At 41.9% G+C, this 22096-nt stretch overlaps 1 protein-coding gene across 3 annotated transcripts in view; it reads left to right on the top strand.

Annotated features, from left to right (window-relative positions):
• Positions 1-12084, top strand: part of LOC119504417 (peroxidasin) — a 100791-nt gene extending 88707 nt beyond the window's left edge. For all 3 annotated transcript variants that reach the window (XM_037796497.1, XM_037796496.1, XM_037796498.1), the window contains 4 exons: positions 5334-5445; positions 5748-5880; positions 6316-6429; positions 9477-12084. In XM_037796497.1, coding sequence (XP_037652425.1) covers positions 5334-5445; positions 5748-5880; positions 6316-6429; positions 9477-9620 — 503 coding nt within the window. In that variant the 3' untranslated portion in view covers positions 9621-12084. The remainder of the gene's footprint in view (positions 1-5333; positions 5446-5747; positions 5881-6315; positions 6430-9476) is intronic.
• The last annotated feature ends 10012 nt before the right edge of the window (positions 12085-22096 follow it).

Below are 22096 nucleotides of genomic sequence, written 5' to 3'. Positions count from 1 at the left end.
GGCATCATGTGACCGACATGGAAGTTGTAGTACCGCCGTTTGGCTACTACAAAAATTGGCATTAACGTGGGCCGCTGTTCCTGGAGGCTTGGTTCGAAACCTCGAGTTTGCCATTTTGGCTGTCACCATCTTGGTTTTTTGCAACCAGAAGTGACACAAGACGGTGGAGCTAATGCTGCATTCCATTTGAACTGGGATGTCGGAATTTCCAAATTCCCAGTCGGAAACTTCTACTGGAACGCCCACAGAAGTTGGATTTCCGACTAGGAAAGTTGGACCAACATCAACAACCCCAACCTCAAAATCCAAGATGGCTGCATCAACAATGAAAAAGCTGTAGTAATATATTGTTTATTAGAACTTCTGTCTTATTTGTGTCTCATTAAATCAGTCGTATACACTGTACTCTCCAACTTCTATCTGTGGACATGTTGCAGCAGTGTTTCTATGCCCAAAATATGGGAGTAATGTGTTGTTATCAACTGTTATTGCTAACAATGGCTAACCTGGCTGGAGAAAACTCTCACTAAGTTTTACGACTTGTTGTCCTGGAACACGGTTAACAAGATTTTTAGGCGACCAAAACATCCTAATTAACGTTTATGAACTGAAAACCCACCATGAAAGGATTAAAGTTCTAAAACGAAAACACAGATGTTACAGGGGATGGAAGGAGTAACAATGAATTTTACCCAGGAAAGAGAGATGGGCAACGAATGTGTGCAAACAATAATGATATAATATACTCTATTAGCAACAAATGGAAAGTGTTGGAAAACGACCAACTTAAAACTACTTTCTAACAGAAAGCATTACTGCGAAAATGCCGCACAGTACTACAACTATAAACACTCTTAATTCACTACAAGAAAAGCACTGCCGACTCCGGCACACACGCCAACCACCGGCGTAACCACAAAACACACAGTCTGGCCCACTGGCCCTGTCTGCTCCTCTTCTCCATACTACGGCACGTAACAACAGATAACTCCCAGACCGGACAACGCCGTGGTAGCGACCTGTCAATCACCAGGTAGCCCCACCCTGAAGCATCCCCTGCTTTATGGTCTATCTGACTCTAAATGGGACCATCATTTACTAAATGAACATCATGCTGTATTGAAGACTTGAAACTAGTGATTAAGACCATAACCTCATGTTTACAATGTTTACTGTGGTAATAAATCAAGAGAGAAATAAACTAATTTTCTCATAGACTTCTATACAATCATACTTCTATACAACAAGAGGAGTCGCCCCCTGCAGGATATTAGAAAGAATGCAGGTTTAAGGCACTTCAGCACTGGCTTCACTTTTCAGACCCGGAGGATGATGCCTGGACGTGACATGTAAATGTAGCATCAAATTCATACCCATACCCATAGAACCCATTTTCATTCACATAACCAGAGGTCAAGGGACCCCTTTGAAAACTGTTATTTAGCCTCTTTCGCGACAAGATACCAGTATCTCCACTCTAGCTATAAAACTGATCCAGCTACAACCTAATAATAGCAAGTTGCGTTAATGCGTTGAAAAAATGAGTGGCGTTAAAACAAATTTGCATTAATGCGTTAATATCAAGTAAACTTTGACAGCATTAGTATATAATACTTTATGCAGATGTGTGTATTTGATCTTCAGTCACATCTGAATGAATGATTTCAGCCAGTCTGTGTACATCTGAAGTAGGCTTGGGCGATATAACAAGATTATCATTTGACACGATACTGATTGGCCACGATAATGGTCCTGAGATATTGGTCCATAGATATTTATATCTAGTAGGGATCGACCGATATGTTTTTTTTAGGACCGATACCGATACCGATTATTAGTAATCCAGGAGACCAATAATCAATATTTTGAACCGATATACATCTGCGGTGAAAATGAAAATCTTGGTGTCAAAAATGGGAATAACACAAAACTTTGTTGAAATGCCTTAAAGTATATGTTTAATTAAAAGAGAACTTTTCAACATTATCTTAAAACAAAAAGGGCAGGGAGCTCTCAGCTTCTTATAAAGTTACCTGAACATTTTAATAAATAAATAAATAATATCTCTCTGAAGTTTTATTAAGTGTAAAAATAAATAAAACTATCAAAAGTTAAATTTGTGCTGGTTTCTATTTATTTATAAAGCCCTTAACATGCCATCATATATTACATTACATATTACTGATATTATAACACATCTGCCAAAAGTCCGAGCTGCTTCAGGACAGACTCAGTAACGTTAGCTAGTTCATTCTCACTGTGCAATATCATTTCCCACTTGTGCAATTGTGTTAATAGTCTGTTTATTGTCAATACTGTATATACTGCTCCTATTTTTATACTTCCATCTATTTAAATGGTTCATATTTTGTTTCACTTTGTTTAGCTCTTTTTTTACTGTGTTAGTTGATGCTTCTTGTTTTTTGCACAATATCCCCTTTGCTGCTGTACACTGCACATTTCCCCACTGCGGGACTAATAAAGGAATATCTTATCTTATCTTATCTTATCTTAGTTAGTAACATTAGTCCTGGTTGAGACTGAGAAGACCAGCCGATCAGATGTTTTTCTAGTCAGCTGACTAAATTATGGATCAACAAATGAACGTGTTGACGTTTGCTATCGCATTCAAGCTCTACGACGCTCAACATCAGCTCACGTTGTTCATGTAAACGTACATGTAAAAACACCAACACATCATGCGGGCGAGTAATGGTACATTTGCAAATGTAATGCTAAAGCAAGTTTCAGTTCCAGTGTGTAACTGGTAAACAAGGCATGCTTGTCTTCATGTAAATAGATCATAAGATCGTGGTGTTTTTGAAACTTCAGCATAGAGGATTGGGATGTTTATTGGAACTTACACAACAATATCTTCCTTCTTACCGAGAGGACTCCGTTCCGCTCGCCGGAGCAGCTCCGTCTGTCTGTCTGTTTTTGTCTGCACGTCTGAGGCATGGTAACCCTCAGTGTTAATTGGTTATTGCTGATGGTGTGTAACCAATCAGATAGTGCTGTGGGCGGGACATTGAGCTAGACTGCACAGTGGAGAGCACTGGCAGCAGGCTGACACAGAGAGGAGGCTGATCAGAGCCAAAGTAGCGCATTTATAAATGAATTCATTTTATCAGTTATCAGTTAAAAAAAATGGCGATACCGATAATCGGCAAAATGCTGAATATCGGCCAATAATATCGGCCAGGCCGATAATCGGTTGATCCCTAATATCTACATGCGTCTCTCTTCAGTTTTTTTTGGACGATAATATCGTATATCGACTTTTTTCTTAAAGCAATATCATCAGTAGGGAAATTTGAATATCGTCCAACCCTAGTCTGAAGACTGTTTGGCTTTTGTGTTCATTCACAATAGTTTTGACTGAATTCTTGTTTGATGTAGAAGCTTGAGGAAAATGGTTCCAGTACACTCCCAATATTCCCACTCGTGATGTGTTGGCCGCGGTGTAGTTTTAGGTCTCAACTAAACTAAACTGAAATGAGGCAGCTTCATCGAGTCATTGTCTTTGGTGAACAAGCTACAGCATATAGGGATTTAAAAAAACAACATTTTAATAAGAGACACATGGTGCCTCTTAATTATTCTCCTTTCATCCCAGATTCTGACCCCGGCATTTACCCTTCCTTCACACAATGTACAAGGGAAGAGCTAAGCTAATAAACAGAGAATATCCTGCCAGAAAGAAGAGGGAAGGGAGGCAGGGAGGGAGGGAGGGAGGAGGTTAATGTCTCTGTCTGTCTGTCTGTCTGTCAGTGAGGCTGATTCACAGTTGTGTTTTGCTCCACTAGGAGAGAGGACACTGCTGAGAACGTCAGTGTGTGTATGAGCTTGCAGCGCAGCAGGGTGTGAGCGAGCGTCTGTGTGCTCATGTCAGCATGAGATGAGGAGTCTTGTTGTGTTTACAGTAGATCGTTTCTGTCTTTAACAGAACGTTTACAGATAAAGGTGAAGCCCTTCTAACTACAGGACCTCATGCCATTCATCTGTCCTTCCTCACATTCATTATGGGCCGTCTCTCGCTGCTCTTTGCTGATGCCCAGCATGCTCAGCGTGCCCCAGGTGTGTACTAGAGCAGGAGCAGGGTTCTGAGTTAGTGTGTGTGTGTGTGTGTTTGTGTGTGTGTTACTCTCTTTAATCTGGAAACAGTGATGGCAGCCTGAGAGTGACTCATGGTAATACAATAAGCCTCAGAGTCTCAGATCAGCACTTTGAAGCAGAGAGAAAGTGGCATCAGCAGTCGTGGTTTCCTGCTTCGTGTGTGTATGTGCATGAGTGGGTGGCTGTGTTTCTGTTTGTGTGTAGAAGGAAAAGATTAAACTCATTTGCATGTGTGGTCATTAAGTTCTTAATTGTTGCTATTTTATCATATCGAATAACAAAGTATGAGTTGATCCTGAAAAGCCATATGGTACTAGGGGTGTAAATCACAATTTTCATCACGATACAATATTATATTGATTATTTGGACAATAAAACGATATGTGCTGATATCACAAAGTGTGCTACGATACGATTTTGATTCGATTCAATTCATGGGCTTGCGATCGATATGAGACAATATAATATGCCCATTTTACACGATCAGTTACATTTATATTAGGGCATCAAATGTACCTTAAAGGGAGATTTGTCAAGTATTTCATATTCTTATCAACATGGGAGTGGGCAAATATGCTGCTTTATGCAAATGTTTTAGCGCGAGTTTGGAGCGATATTTAGCTTCCTTCGCGACAAGCTAGTATGACTAAAAATCAAGAGTTGCGTTAACAAATTATATTAACTCTGACAGCCTTAGCTAGCTAGCTTTAAAACCGAGCCCACTACAACCTCCGAAAGATCGATTGCGTTAATGCGTCAAAGAAATTAGTGGCGTTAAAAGGATTTTGCGTTAATGAGTTATCATCCTGTTAACGTTGACAGCCTTAATTTATATCAACTCACAAAAAACAACTCAAATATGTTTTGACAATTTTATAACTGGGCTCTTCCAGCCATTTAAATCAAAAAACAAACTACTCTTTTTGATAAAAAGAATAAAGTAGACCTGTTGTTTAAGCACTGTTTGAATGTGTAGGAAGGAGGACGGGAATGGTTACAGACATGCCACGTCAATTTCATAATAAAGCCGTCATCTTAAAGATGACAATCTATATGGATGTTTTCACTTTGCATCGGTGACATTGGATCGTTGATCATTGAATCGATACATCGCTCCATATCGTTACACCCCTACATGGTACAACAATAAAGATTCCTTTTCTTGTCAGTGTCAGTGATTGAACCAAAGTGTGTTGTTTTGTGTTTGACCCCAACAGACTGCAGAACCAAGGGTCAGTTCAACGCCCTGTCATACCACTTTAGAGGACGCAGATCAGCTGAGCACAGCTACAAAGAGGAGAGTCCTGCCAGCAGCATCCAGGAGACCAGGTAACACAGCATGACAAACATCCAGAAGTAATGTCTGACTTGAGGACAACAAATGTTCAGAAAGACATTGTGGTGTCAATACTGTATGTGACTCTTATGTTACTGAAAGGTTTACTCTATAGCAGAAGCTTTTCTCTGTGTGTCTTCAATTCAGCATTGGCAGGTACAAATATGTTTCAAGCAACAATTTAGGAAGTTTATAAATGGTATACAGTATATTTAGTTTATATAGCATTAGAGAGACTATAAAGAGATGATAGTTGTATGATGTTGATGATGTTTTTTTACATATCTCTTTGCAGCCCAGTGGAGGACACCGTAGAAAGTCTTGTAAATGTTACTGTGACCTCCAAAAAAAGCACTGAACCATCAAACAAGGACTTCCAGGACTTTGTGTCCGACATGCAGAAAACCATCACAAGTTTACGAAAGCAGGCGAGTCTCATCTCTGAACGCTCTGACACAGTCAGAGCCCCGTGCGTACAGACAGGTTTTACATTAACATGTCAGTTAATTCCTCAGGATGGGGCCCAGCATTCCGACTTTGTCTTCTGGTCTGCTGCAGCCTTTATAATGTAGAGCCGCTGATAAATAGACAGTTACAGTAAAGGTGTGTTTTTATAGGGTGCTGTTTGGTTGTGTTTATAATTGGGGACATGTGTTAGAGGGGAGTTTTGTAGTTTAAAGAATGTAGTATGCTTCAATATCTTTCTTTTGACACTGTACTCATGCTGTATGCACACTCTCATGTATACAGTATGTTCCAGTATTGTAAAATGTGTTGCGAGGGAGAGAGACGTGTGTCAGTGTTGATGTGACCACAGACAACTGCTCGTCTGAGTGAATGTTGGTGTCCTTGTGTGTTTGCAGATTAAAAGACTTGAGGCCCGTCTGAGCAAGACTGACTGCACTGATAATGAGGCACGTGAACGGACGGATGGAGAGCGGTGGAAAAAGGACTCCTGCACCATATGTGAATGCAGAGTATGTTCAACACATACATCAATACAGTATGCACACAAACACATGCACACAATTCTTAATTCACATTACAGGGCTTAATGCTCAGTTCCAATTTTTTGCCCAGATTCAATCTTTGTGCCTTGTCTGTCCACATTCATGATTGAAGAGATCCATATCTGACATCAGTGTGAACGGATCTCTGCCCTGAAACGCCTCACATGCATCCAATAACGTCACACACATCGGGGACCGCCGTCCGGCCCATTATTCAGATATACACGCTGGAGTTGTTGGAGTCCAGTGACTGCCAGACTCTATTAACATACGTATTGCTCAATTCAACAGATCTGTGTTCCCCGTTACACAGATGTGACTCCTAAGTTCTAACGTATGACTTTGTATGACACCTAAAGAAAGACTTTTCATTTAACTTCAACAGCTCTTCTATGAACTAAGTTAAATAAAGTAAAGTACGATGTGTGACGTTACTGTTGGACATAAAGAAACACCACCAGTCAGCACGTACACGCTATTTTATAACATGTGATTTCATTCAATCAGAGTTGTGCTCTGTGAAACATGACGGATTGATCAGAAGAACTGAGTGAATTGTGAAAAGTCTGTTTGATAAGTTCATTTACATTTGAAATGACTGACGAGGGAAATAAAGTCTTCAACTGTTTGCTACTGTGGGAGCAAAACCTCTGCTAAAATATAGTTGAATTTAACTGGGCCGAGCTTACAGTCAAACATCTACTCCTTCTAAAAAATAGTTTATGATTTCATATAAATCATAAACAGACACTACAACACAGTGAACATGATTTAACATAATTCGGTATTCATTTTAGCTCCATGTAAAATGAATGAATGTGATGTTTCCCAGATAAAGCTCGTCACATTTTTGTAACTGCTGATTTATTAAATCTGAGATCTACTGAGGGAAACATAACGCTGAATTTAGCAGAAGAACTCGGTAATATTGAAAATAGTCCTAGTTCTGTGGAGAGAGAGCAGAATACACAAACGCCCTTTTTCCAATTTCTGTATGGGCATTTGGGACAGAAAGCATAAAGAAGTCCTGAGAACGCAGAGGGGATTGTCCGGCAGAGTGGGATGAGGACACATGGGTAGAATGGGAGCAGACCAGGAATTGACTTCTATATAAAGATGTACTAATGATAGAGTGTACAGGTGGCCAGGGCAGGCCGTCCCACCTGACAGATAACTCACAGTGGTGAGTCGGAGCTTTACACTTGGTAAAAGCATGGCCAGTGATTGGATATATATATGCTTTAGGACCACATATGAAAGTGTCCCAGACCTGTTTGGGAAAAATCTGATTTCTGTGTCCACACTACTCTGAAAAAATCAGATCTCTGTCACATGAGGGTAAAAAAATGTGGGCCATATTTGCTTCTAATATGAACGTAGCCAAAGAAGCTGATGGAGTTTTGGTACCTCCATGTTGGCTGTCCAGCTCTGCCCAGTTTTAATGCCCCAGTTTCTCCCTGTCTGGTGCTCTTGCCAGTGTTCCACCTCCTCCTGGCAGCAGTGTCTCCCTCCCCACAGTGTTGTATGTGCCGGCCACTTCTCTGCCTTTCATTCTTTATCTTTGACACTTTACTCAATGCCAGGTGCTGGCAGAGGTGACAGCAGCTCCATGCCAAACCTGGCTGCCTCTGATCCCCCCCACTCACCTCCTGTTGTGCTCCCCACATCTGACAAGACACCTGTCACTTTCTTTTTTATCTTTCTCTCTTTACCCTCGGCTTCCCCAGAACTATCTCTTTCCACCTTCCACGCCTCGCTGTAATTGGAGGATTTTTTGTTCTAATTAGATTTGGCAGGCAGAAGCACAATGAGAAAGACTGTCTGGGAAAGAATGGTTGGGTTCAACATGTTGTTGCTGTAAAACAAAGCAGCTCATTGTTCTGCTCAGCCATGTCGTCAAGCACCTTACTAGAGGCAGAACGTTTCACTGTCTGTTCTGTGCCAGCTCATGACCACACACTGAAATCATTCATTCACACATTTATTATTCATATTATGTTCTATATCTGTGAAGTGATTCTATTTCTTATTGAGACACCTTTACTGAACAAATACATATACATCAGTTTCATCTGTATTTTCTTGTTAAATGTGTTTTTTATAGGGCTGTCAATCGATTAAAATATTTAATCGTGATTAATCACACATTTTTTATCTGTTCTAAATATACCTTAAAGGGAGATTTTACAAGTATTTAATACTCTCATCAACATGGGAGTGGACAAATATGCTGCTTTATGCAAATGTATGTATATATTTATTATTGTAAATCATTTAACAACACAAAACAATGACAGATATTGTCCAGAAACCCTCACAGGTACTGCATTTAGCATAAAACAATATGCTCCAATCATAACATGGCAAACTGCAGCCCAACAGACAACAACAGCTGTCAGTGTGTCAGTGTGCTGACTTGACTATGACTTGCCCCAAACTGCATGTGATTATCATAAAGTGGGCATGTCTGTAAAGGGGAGACTCGTGGGTACCCATAGAACCCATTTACATTCACTGATCTGGAGGTCAGAGGTCAAGGGACCCCTTTTAAAGATGGACATGACAGTTGTTCTTCGCCAAAATGTAGCATAAGTTTGGAGCGTTATTTAACCTCCTTCACAACAACTCTGTCGGATTCCGATTCTTCAGGTTTTCTAGTTTCATATGATACCAGTATTTTCACTCTAGATTTAAAACTGAGCCGCTACAACCTAAGAACCACAAGTTGCAATAATGCTTTAAAGAAATGAGTAGCGTTAAAATGAATTTTTATCAGTGTGTTATTATGGCATGAACTCTGACAGCTCTAGTATTTAGTTCTGCTGTGTATAATAGTTCTATAATAGTTCTATAATAGTTCTATAATAGTTTCCAGTTGCTCTGTTCTTGTCTCTGTGCTGTTTTGTACTGCCTGTATCTTGATATCTGCAGCTGGCCAGATCACCAACATTCCATCCAGTCTAATCTAATAAGGGAACTGACCTGTTGCCCCTTCTTTCCCCCCCCCCCTGCAGGACACCCAGGTGACCTGCTTTGTGGAGTCTTGTCCATCAGCCGAGTGCAAACGGCCCATCAAGCTAAAAGGCGCCTGCTGCCCGGTGTGCCTCAAACAGGCAGACGTTGGGAAGCGGCACAAAGCAGACACCCACCACGAATGACCCTCAGGACCCCCCCGACAAACACACTCTAGTGGCTGAACGTCACCCGCAGACATCCAGACAGAGGATGGGACTCATGAAGGTGTGGCAGCCACCAATAGCCTCGATAGACCCAATAGCCTCAGTTTTTGTTTTGTTTCATTTTGTATTCTTTTTCGTTGATATGGGGAGGGGGGTGATTTTATTTTATTTCTGGATTGTTGCCCCCACCAGGGCCAGCAGCCTGAGGCTCGGTTTGAAATCCTCTGGCGAGCAGCCGGCGATCACTAAATGGATTGATTTCTGAACCGACGGGTGGATGGATAGATGGATGAATGGGTGGATTGTAAACACGACGGACAAACCTCTTCTCCTCGCTCCGAGGCTTCTGAAGTGTAACAAACAGCCACTGTGTTTGAGCTCCTGCGAGACAAATCGCAGGGCCACTTGCCGTCGAGAAGCAGGAAAGGGAAGTAGAACGAAAGGCGGCAGCCATTTTGTTGTCTCACAAAAGTTTCTCAGGTTAGAGATGCCTCAAACTGGTGCTATTTCCCCTTTTTATTAATCACTAAATACAAACCTTCAAAGTATTTTGTATGCAAAGCAACCTATATACACTCAACATATGCCTTTTTATGATAAATCACAATGGAGAGGATGGTTGTATTCAAACTAAAAGACTTTTGATCTATAGATTTACTTCATCTTTTAGCCAAGCTTTTTTTCCTCCCTTTTTTGTATAAGAATGCTTACGTATGAAGATAATGTGAAGCCCTAGAAACATGTCTGTAACACAAAAGAGATGTCTACTGATTACTGCTCCTCTCTCCATGGACAACTTGTTAGTTGACTTCCTTCTTGTCTCTGCTGGCCTGTCCTGAACTTGAGTGAGGTGGAGCCGTGTAGAACTCCCCATTGCAGGACACTCAAACCAGCTCTTGCACTGTCGTGCTCCTTTCCAAGTTTCATTTTTGCTTTCAGAAAGCAGTGAAAGAATATCCATCTTTGCCACTGTAATGTTGTGAACTTTGTCCCAGTATTTTCCTCAGTTTCCTAAAGCCAAATGTATGATTTAGTTCCTTCTAAAATGACATAAATAACACATGTGTGTATGAATGTTTTAGCCTTTGGTACTGCCAACTCTACCACAGCAGTATTCTCCTTCTGGCCTGCATGTACAGCCTTTAGTCCACACACTATACACTATTGAAGGACTGTTGCCTGTTCTTCTGTGTTGTGGTGGACCTGCAGCTCTCTAGCACCAGTTTAGACAAGGACACGCTTGCATGCATTCCTTTGTCAAGCATCCACTTTGACTCCAGCTTTTCCCTCTTTAACTTTTTTTCTCATGTGTGTTCAGTGTTTGGATATTTCCCCCATGAGGACCGTGTTCAGTGTTGATATAGGTTAGGAATGCTCATCCCGCTCATGTTTCTTTGCCGTGTCGAAGATTTTTGAGCCCGGGGCTGACGTCACTCAGCAGAGCATGTGTGGAGCGCAGGCTCCTCCAGCGCTCTGACCCTCATTCCGCTGTAATGGAAGCCATATGAGAGGGGAAGCTGTGGGTAATGCTGGGGGGAGGGGTGCTCATGATCGGGATACAGTGTCAATCAAAACTCCACAATCTCGCTGTTGTGAGATTTATTCCACTGACCCTCGTCAGCTGGCCTTAACCATGTACTGTACTCAGACCCCCCACCGTACCCCCTGCACTGGCTTGCCGAGTGTAACATAAGTCACGTTTTTGTTTTCCTGTTTTGCTCTTCATTACGGTGAAGTGGCTGCAGTCTTCCTTTCCATTGTTTTCTTTATGTGGTAACGTCCTGAGCGAGCAGCTGTCACTAAACAGAAATAACGCTCTACGGAATGTTCCATCCAGGGTTCCACATGGGTTACTGGGCTGGCAGTCGCACTGCTAAATTGGTATCATATCATGTGTTTAGATATACTGGACAGGTTTGTACATCAAACTGTGTTTACAGCCCTATTTTTCTCTTCCAACAATACCTACATGTACACATCCTATTCATGTGCTCCAATGTGTTAATGAATTTAGTATTTTTGATATATTCTCATAAACGTGTTTGAATGAGTGTGTTCGTCTCATTCTCATTAGTGCTAAATGCATTTTTGGTTCCAAGGTCTGGCTGTCGAAGCACTGTGAGGTCTCTTCGTTACCAGTCTTCTTATGCATATATCTGTTGTATTAATTCATTTTTATTATTTTCTATTTTCATCATAGTTCACTCTCTTTTTTATTTCCACCGAAAAAAAACTCCCCAAGTGTCAATGGAATGCACTGCTCTGCAAGACTGAACATGCTTCACCTACACTGTCCCTCAACCAGTGGTCAATGTGGATATAATAGTACCTATCATGACATTTGTATTGTACGTTTGCCAAAGAATGGTTTGCACTGTAATGTATGCCTCTCGACAGTAATGATAAATAAATAAATAAATAAATAAGCCACATTTGAATTATAGTAATGCATGTTGGTGCCTGTTGTTTTTCACCTCCTGTGCCTGACTGAGCATCAGTGAGATCAATCTAAAAGATGTGACTCGTCATCAGCTCATTGATGCTCAGACATTTGGGGATTTTTATTTTGCTTATAACAAAAATAAGTTTTGCACTGAACGTCAAAGCCATCTAAAAACCATGCAGTTTTGTTTCATTAAGTTGGCTGTGTCTGGTCTATACGACTACTCTAATATTTTACAGTTGACTCACATTTACTTTGTTAGTAGTAGTAGTTCCTGCACTTCCTTAGGAGCCTAAAGCGCCTTTTGATATTTGCAGACTTGATCATACTTCCTAACTCCTGGTTCTCTTTTGTTAGCCGTGCTAGTGGCATGGCTACGGAAGCCATGAGAGGCAAGTGAAAAAAAAAAAAATTCTGGTGATCCATTTTCTAAATCTGATCTAAATTATTTTCTCTCCTGTGTTTATGACTTAAGAACCGGTGGGAAAAAAAAGTTTTGACAGGATTATCTTTCTCAATTTTTTTTTTTTTTGTCATATGTGAAAACAAAAAAAAAAGGTTTTGGTGGGTGAGATTTTTGTTGTTGTTGTGTTGTGGTTGCAATACTCATTTCGGCTACAAGAGGCTGAAGTGCTCCACTACCCCAGGTTCTAAATAGGACTATAAGCATTCATGTCTTCTCTAATTGCAGATTGGCAGATTTCCAGCCAAAATAAAGACATGACAGTAATGTTACATAACTTGCTAACTCACAATATACTTTATGTAACTTGTGTTTAGAGTTCATGGAGAAATGGGTGAAAAAATTATCCTGGCAACGGGCGCTCCGATAGTTCTCTGGTAGAGTGGACGCTATATACCGGCCCAGGGTTCAGATCCGACCCGCGGCACTTTGCTGCAAAAAAGCCCCAAAAAATTATAATAAAAAAAAAAAAATGATCATAGCAAAACTTTTTTTTCACCTGTTCTAAAGTCATAAACACAAGAAAAACACAATTTCGGTTAGACTTGGAAAATACTTAGCCAGATTTATTTTTTCTCACTTGCATCTCTGGTCTTCCGTACATGGCTCTAGGGCGGTCACTGTATTTAGGTCTCATTAGCAAATGCTAACACATTAAAAATCTAAGATGATGGTAAACATTATACCAATTTAACATGAGCACTTTAGCATTGTCATTATGAGCATGTTAGCATGCTGACGTTAGCCTCACAGAGCTGCTAGCATGACTGTAGACTCTTGCGGTGTGTTCCAATCCGCGTACTTCTGTACTTACACTCACTATTTTGAGTGCATAAGTGCGTTCCAATTGGGAAGTACGGCAAAATGCAGTGCACTCAAAGTACCCGGATGTTGTACTCAAAACGGTCAGATGGTTGAGTGTGGAACGCTGGACACTTTCCACACTCATTTGCCTCCATCTTGGCTACGTAGTGGAAGGGGCGGAGCCACGACCACTATTCAAACATACGTAGATAACAGAATAAAACAATACAATACGTAAACATACCGGTGCATTTTCAGCCAACAGGAGGACACATCGTAGGCGTAGGCGACCACGTTGGAAACGTAATTTCCACTCTGCTTTAATTTTTTTCAGAAGATATTTTGGCGGGTAGCGAGCCGCGGTCAAATGTTGCGATCGTCATTTCCGGTCAGTGCGCCGCAGAGTATTCGATTTGAGACGACCCTACCCCGCTGAAATTTACACACTACTTAAGTCGGTACAGAGTGCACAAAGTGCACTACATTGAAGTGTACTTCTGGAAGTACGTGGATTGGAACACATTGTTAGTCTCGTTCTCCTTTGTATGGTTCTCTGCTCTCAGCCAGGTCTTGGACATGAGAGACATCACTATCTAAAGCAAGTGGATCCAAACAGAAAGCAGCTGGGAAGTGTTTGGGGAAAGATATTTGCAAGGTGAGTAATCTGAGGCCGGAGCTGAGAACATTAAGCATGTGAAGTAAAGTCTCTGACTCTTGGTCACGTTTTGTCTGGCACAGAAACCCATAAACTGTTTAATACCTTGTCTTGTGGCTAATCATTTATGCTCTGGAATTAGTTGCTTTCAGATAAATACTAAAACACATTTGTGTTGATCAGGACTGACCATAAACTGTATAGATAGACCAGGTGTCTCCACTTCCTCCCATTGTACTAAAGTGAAGCCACGTCTCATCTCCCCATTTATAGCATCAAATAACTCATTAAAACCAAACTTATCAGAAAAATGAACACTTTATTTGACGTGTACTTTGACTTTTTAGTTTGGCCCATGTCCCATCTGCTAACATGGAGGGGCTGGGACTTTATGAGCTATACTGCAGCCAGCCACAAGAGGGCCATCCAGATGTTTTGGCTTCACCTTTGGGGAGTTGTCATGTCGTCCATCTTTATATACAGTCCATGGTACTGTTTCAGAAACTGTCTCAAAAATAATACAAGCTTCCTCCCGTTTATCTGTTTCCACCCCCATACTTTCTTTCCTCCATCCATGTCCCTCCTCTAGTCCTCTAGACTTCTCCCTGTAGACTCAACACTGGGCAGTGAGCGGACCGAGGGAGGCTCTGGAAAGAAACCCGGACCAGGAAATGAGGTTTCCAGTGGCTGCACAGATAAAAGCACCTTCATCTTCTGGCCAGGCAGGAAAAGACATTATCACCGTGACAACAAGGAACCTACCTTTAGGTCTATTCCTGCGAGATACAAACATGAATACACACACACATACATGCACTTCCTCTGGGTTATTCTCATATCTGCTGCAGAGCTTCCCTTCCCGGCTGCTGTTTGAATGAAACCTTCTCTGTTTATCTTGGAGAAAGATGGACGATCCGATTATGTAAGTAAGGTAGGAGCTGTAGGTGTCTGGAGACAATACGACACAAGAAAACATCAGAGCACAAAGTCAATCGTATTCAACTGAAACAAAAGCCTAGATCTGAAGATCCATCCAGCACTTTTCAGGTCTTGAAGCAGACTCCAGAAAAGAGGCAGAGGATTGTGGCTTTCAGGGTTTGGACAGGACACGCAAGCCAGCAGCTGCACAAGCCTGGCTACCCAGCGAGACTCTCACTTCCCACTCGTCACGTAGCCTACTGGAATTTCATTTAGTCAATTGGCTCTCCACGCTGCACCTCTCACTGGCCAAGGTGGGGAATTCTTTCCCCTCGCTAGTGGAACGTCATTCTCATTTCCGGAGCGAGGCGGATGAAAGAGAGAGAAGTGATGTCCCGCTGGGGGAAAATAGGTTTGGCATCCCGGGACTCAAAGGACTGCAGCGATGGCTTGTCTCCCCCAGTAGGTGTGGTATGTCATGAGATGGCTTCCTGCTAGTGTTTTTGGCACTGATACCAGTCAAGTCCACTGAGTTTATACTGCAGGTGTTTGCACAGGCAGTTGCTGTATGTGTAAAAGGGCTTGGGAAGGTGACTGTCTTACCTGCTTGGAATCACAAGAGATGCACTAGCAAACTCAGCAATATAATATTTTACTATGAGTTAGTTTGAATTACACTGTATCTTTACTTCATGTCATTTACAGGATATGAGATAGTGGAGCTTGGATGTAAAGTTTGATGGTGACACAAGAGGAAAGCTGAACAATTGTCCAAAGTTGAAAGGCTTCATCCTTGGGAGTGCCATTTCCTTAAAGGCCTTTACACTTTGGGGACGTGATGAATAAACCACACGAAGATATGAAATACTTGCATGCTAATATTATATGTTTAGGGCTTTTATTGTGAAAGGTAAAAGCGGAAGGATTAGATCTGGTCTGCGCTGCCTTTGCCAAGGTTGAAAGGAGTAATAAAGTTTGCTATCCTGGTTTGTAGGGGTGTAACGATTCATCTACTACATCGATGTATCGATATAAAATCAATTTGAAACGCAAAAATCGATTGTATCGATATTAAGGATTTGCACCATGTATTTAAGGACGACAACGTTATATCAAAGTGTTTTTAGCACTTGTATTAGTAAAGAAATGTTAAATGTAACTCAGGTTCTCCAGACATGCGTCAGCTCTGCCATCTGCAGCGCGAGCGCGCATCCATGGTGTGCATGTAGACGTACGGAGCACTGGACTCCTCCTCTCTCACATGGTAACGGCTGGAGGGAGATGAGCAGCGGTCTGCATGAGACGGGGCCGGCTTCACCCACAGGCGCTTTCCCCGTGCGCTGTTGGTTTATCATTCAGAGAAAATGACTTTCCTTTTCCCCGTCATAATATCTACTGTATGTGAACGCAGCATCAGCCTCACGTATCCAGCCGGAGAGCAGACGGTCCGCGAGGCAAAGTATCACGACGGGAGTAAAGTAAAAAGCAAAACAGAAATTCAACTAACGTCAGTCTGAAGTAGTTTTAAAATGTTTTTCCAGATGTTTCCATGTATGAAAAGACCTTAAATGAACCCTGTAGGTGAACTACTGGATTACTATCAGCAGATTATTTAAACAGTGTTTGTATAGGAATGATTCTGTCCCAAGCTGTTTGATCACTATCAGCTGTCTGATCACTATCAGCTGTCTGATCACTATCAGCTGTTTGATCACTATCAGCTGTTTGATCACTATCAGCTGTCTGATCGCTATCAGCTGTCTGATCAGTATCAGCGGTTTGATCACTATCAGCTGTTTGATCACTATCAGCTGTCTGATCACTATCAACTGTTGATCACTATCAGCTGTTTGATCACTATCAGCTGGTTGATCACTATCAACTGGTTGATCACTATCAGCTGTTTGATCACTATCAGCTGGTTGATCACTATCAGCTGTTTGATCACTATCAGCTCGTTGATCACTATCAGCTGTTTGATCACTATCAGCTGTTTGATCTCTGTATTATTGATCTACTGTTTATATTGAAAATGAGGACAGAAGCAGCAGGTTAAACCACTGTTCATTTAACTTGAATAGAAGTTGGTTTATTATATATAGTGTTAAATATTTAACTGCCTTGTATCTTGAGAACTGAAGCAGCCTGCAGTTGCACTTTTTATTATTTTCTAATAAAAGGTGTATGTATTTGCCATTAATCGTTGTTTACTTGTTTATATCCATAATTAATTTATCCCTGATTCCCTTATAAGAAAAACTTTGAGGAATCCTGACCTGTACTGTCCAGTATCCAGTTATTTATTTCACAGTCACACTGACTGAATTTTTGGCAAAAGAAGTTACTGTATCGATTTCAAATCATTGAATCGTATCGTAACGTATCGCTCTAGATGAGCCAAATATCCTCCTTGAATCGTATCGGAACCATGGAAATCGTATCGTATCGTATCGTATCGTTGTAAAAACGTATCGTTACACCCCTAGTAGTTTGGTATACGGAGCCTCTGTGTTGCTGTTTCATAAATATAGGTGTAACCATGGATGTATAAAGAGAACTGGATACAGCGTTGGAGGTGGGCTCCTGTTCATTCCTATTAGAGTGTCTCAGTGGTGCATGAAGCCTACATGACTCGACTGCCGAGTGATGAAGTACCTGGATCTTCCGTCGATCTTCCTCATCCATTGGGCCCATAGAGCAGGAGCAGTAGCGTTTACATTAACTCCTCCTCCCAGCCCTCTCTTCACTTTCCCAATGTAAGTCTATGGGGAAAAGGCATCACATGACGAACACGGAAGTTGTAATTCCACCGTGGCCACTACGAAAATTTGCTTCAAAGCCCAACGCTCTTCCTGGGGGCTTGGGTGCAACTCAACTTGTTCCGCACAATGTGATTTGTTGATGCCTTTATTCGCGGTCCAAAAGCTCAGAAAAATCGGCCTCATTCGGAAATGATTTTTTGCCGAGTGATATTTGTGTTTTGTGTGAAAGTATTCATGACAAAAACAGCAATACAAATATATTGATGTGGGAATTAATCGCACAGGAAAAAAATGCCCGCGGTGTGTAAAGGCCATAAGCCCTGTGGATCTCTTTTTTTTCTTGTATTTCTAATTCAATATACTCACAAGTACCTCCCACCTTCTGACTTTAGCCCCAGGCACCTAGCCCCCCTCTGTCTCTTCCCCTGGAACCCACATATAATTATCACCTGACTTAGCAGTAGGCTAACCCTATCAGTAGTCGGTGTTCGTGGTGTTACACGGTATTCGTGCATACACCGATTACACACCGTTTATATTACTTTCCCGTCTGTCATTTTGCTTTGTTTTAAATAGAAATTAAACCCATTTAGTTCATTCTCACATATCAGCATCCATGTTCATAAAATAAAAAAACTCTTAATTTTTTAAATACTAAACGTGTTATCAATACTTAATCGGAAGACGGATGCTACAATTAGCCTAAAGTATCCGCTCCGTTCTACACAGTGGGCATCCTCCGAGTCTAAGAGGTGAAGCCAATGCTGAAGAGCCTTAAACCTGCATTTTCTCTAACAGCCAGCAGGGGGTGACTCCTCTGGCTGCTAAAAGAAGTCTGATTGTATAGAAGTCTCTGAGAAAATGAGCCTACTACTCTCTTGATTTATTACCTCAGTAAACATTGTAAACATGAGTTTATGGTCTCAATCACTAGTTTCAAGTCTTCTTCAATACAGCATGATGTTCATTTAGTAAATGATGGTCCCATTGAGAGTCAGATAGACCATAAAGCAGGGGATGCTTCAGGGCGGGGCTACCTTGTGATTGACAGGTCGCTACCAGGGCGTTGTCCGGTCTGGGAGTTGTCCGTGTTTTTGTCTCAGAACTTTAACCCTTTCACAGTGTGTTTTCATTTCATCAAAGTTAACTGTAACATTTTGATCGTGTAAAAATGTCTTATTCTTGTTCGTATAGCTCCACCCTCTCGTGTCACTAAATATTGCAAAAAAAACGGTCCACAAACCAATGGGTGACGTCACGGTGACTACGTCCACTTCTTCTATACAGTCTATGGTTCATTAGCAGCACAGAGTCAGATTTCCTTTCCAGTGTCTGTGAAGACTCGTATATCTAGAAGTGCTAAGTCAAAGAGAACTGGACAAACAAGTCCAAGTAAGACTCAGCATTTTTAGATGCAGTCTTTCCAAGCCACCATGTATAATTTTTGTGTAACTGTATAATGTACTGAAGTCCTCAGAACCCTCCAAATTCAAGATGGTGGGCACTTTACTGGGCCCAGAAATGCCTCTGCTCAGGTAGCATTCCTAAAACAGCATTTTAAGCTCTCACAGATACAATAGAATGCTTGCTTCGGTATTATGGGCTGTAACCTTGAGGGGTCGGTAATAAGGTTTAGGAATTGTCTTTCAAAATACCATTGGCACCTTGCTGTGATTGACATGTTTGACTCCTGCTAGGTGTACACATACATACATTCATCTGCCTCATGGTTCAGTCATTAACAGTATAGAAGTTTATGTATAATAGCCATCAGTAAGCGTGTGACTGTGTGTGTGTGAATGTATCAGTGCTCAGCACTTCCACGCCTATCAGTCCCTGATGTCATTCTCAGCTTTTGTTGTTTCCAACTCTCAGCGTTTGAGTTACACTAATTCGATTTACGGCTGTAACTCAGCGCCAAATAGAGTGCTACGTTTGATCCCTCCTCCCCCTGGGGGGACTCTCTCCCCCATATGAAAATACCAAACTCCTTTCCCAGGTCTATTAACTGGGACTGCCAAAACAGAATGGACGGTATCGCTGAAATATAGACAAAACAGGTCAGCAGATAAGCGTAAATCATCTTCTGTGTCATCCAGCATAGATCCAGTATGATCATGTTGGATGTGTGTGTCTGCGTGTTAGAGCTGGGCAGTGAGTTGAGAAGAACATATAGTTCTTATACGGTGTAATTGTTGCCGATAGAAAGCCAAGCTAATCTCATGTGAGTACTGGCTGAGCGCCTCGCTGGCAAATGACTGACTGGCAGATGGGATGACTCAGTGCGTGACCGACTGATAGGCTCACTGGTTGATTTGCCTGCATTCCTCAGCGGACACCAGCAGGGTACAGTCTGACCCAGCGTGATAATCCCCTCGCTGCCAGGACCCCTAATCAGCTGTCCTCCAGACCTGAAATGGGCTAGCTAATGGGGGAAGCCAACCTCACACACTGAAGGAATGTATGTTGACATGCACACAAAGACTGCGGCGCCAAAACAGAACTACTTGTCTGCAAAACATCTATAGCGTCCTATATGAAAGATATCCTGGACAAAACTAATGGCATTTTCCTCCCAGAGGTTGGGAAATTTTATTTTGAGTTGTTTGAAAAGTGCGTTAAAGAACTGGAGAATTGAGTGCTTTGGATACACGGCAAAATCAAAACATGTACACAAAGATTTGTATCGGGGAATTCACCTAATATGACATGAGCCACAACTCCAGCTGTGAGCCAAACACTTGGATTGATAGCAGGCACAAAACAAAGGGGAACCCCCTCTGTTGTGATATTCAAGATACAAAATCTAATCTTCGAGGACTGCTGTGTGCTCCTGTTATATGTGCTGTAGTAGCTAATGTTACCACGATGTACACATTAAATATATAGCAAGTATAACCAGGGTAGTTTACGCCTCATCGAACACAAGCCCCCAGGAAGAGCGCCGGGCTTTGAAGAAACGTTTTGTAGTAGGTGGTACTACAACTTCCGTGTCCGTCATGTGATGCCACTTGATAATTTTGTTTAAGGTGAATTAACTTCCCGGTACGAACACTCTACCAACCTATCTATAACTAATAACTGTATTTAAATCATTAGGCACTAATAGCTGAATCCAGAGTTAATTCCCTTCCTCCGTTCATGTGAATTAGAACCAGACCGAGGCTGGACTGCGGGCTGGGAGGAGGAGTTAAAGGAAACGCTGCTGCTCCTGCTCTATGGGCCCAATGGATGCGGAAGATCTCCGGATGATCATGCGCCAGTGAGCAACTCTCATAAGAATGAATGGGAACCTGCCTCCAATGCTGTATCCAGTTCTCTTTATACATCCATGATCAAACCTAGATTAGAGTCCAAACCCCTATTTCCTACTTACAGTAGATACTCTGCACAATCTTTAGAGTACAGGTGTATACAGGGTTACACTAGGTATTGCAGGACATCCTGTCATCAAGCAGACATTAAACACTTAAACATATTTAGCAATTTATGAACTTCTTCTTAAAGGCTCTCTATGTGATATCCAGAGCATTAATACTGTATAGCATCAAACAACTATAATCTATGTAAAGATATAGAGGAGTAATGTCTACCTGAGCAGAGAATGAAGTCTCTCTACCTCTGTTTGTGTTGGAATACGAGTTTCTCTGTGCTTTGTTGACATAGCCGAGCCGGCCGTTTGTGTCTTTTAGTGCATGTTCGTGCATGTGAGCGTGTCCCACTGGCTAGCTCACGGCTGCCGCTCTGCACTGCTCTCATACGACGGTTACAGCTGATAACACCGTCCCAACTGACGTTCTCTAAAACCCACCCTCCGGTCCCCCCCCCCCCAGGTTAACACTGTTATCTCTGTCAGCAGTGTTGTCATTGTTAGCACCGTTAGCTGCTAGCTGCCAGCTCGGTCGTCTCTAGAAGGTAACCCTCAAATTGCAAAATCTGATCTGAGATCTGCAAAAACTCTCGCTGCCGACGACCTATCTTAACCTTGACTATTCCAGCTCAATGCCTAACCTTAACCATCTCACGAGAGTTTCCCCAACCTGTGGGTTCCCTTCTAGACCATGGATGTATTAAGAGAACTGGATATAGTGTTGGAGACGGGCTCCCGTTCTTTCTTATGAGAGTTGCTCAGTGGCACATGAAGCTAAAATGGCCCGACTGCCGAGTGATAAAGTACCAGATCATCCGGCAATATTTTGCATCCATTTGGAGCAGAGGCGTTTCCTTCAACTCCTCCTCCCAGCCCTCACTCCAGCCTCGGTCTGGGTCTCATTCACATGAACGGAGGAAGGGAAATAACTCTGGATTCAGCTATTAGTGCATTTTACAACTTTTAGGACCTAATGATTTAAATAAGGACTATTAGAGTGTTCATACTGGGGAGTTGATTCACCTCAAAATAAATGATCC

Source organism: Sebastes umbrosus, chromosome 16 (genome assembly GCF_015220745.1).
Source record: "Sebastes umbrosus isolate fSebUmb1 chromosome 16, fSebUmb1.pri, whole genome shotgun sequence".
Lineage (NCBI taxonomy): Eukaryota > Metazoa > Chordata > Actinopteri > Perciformes > Sebastidae > Sebastes > Sebastes umbrosus.
This window is presented reverse-complemented; position numbering and strand designations above follow the sequence as displayed.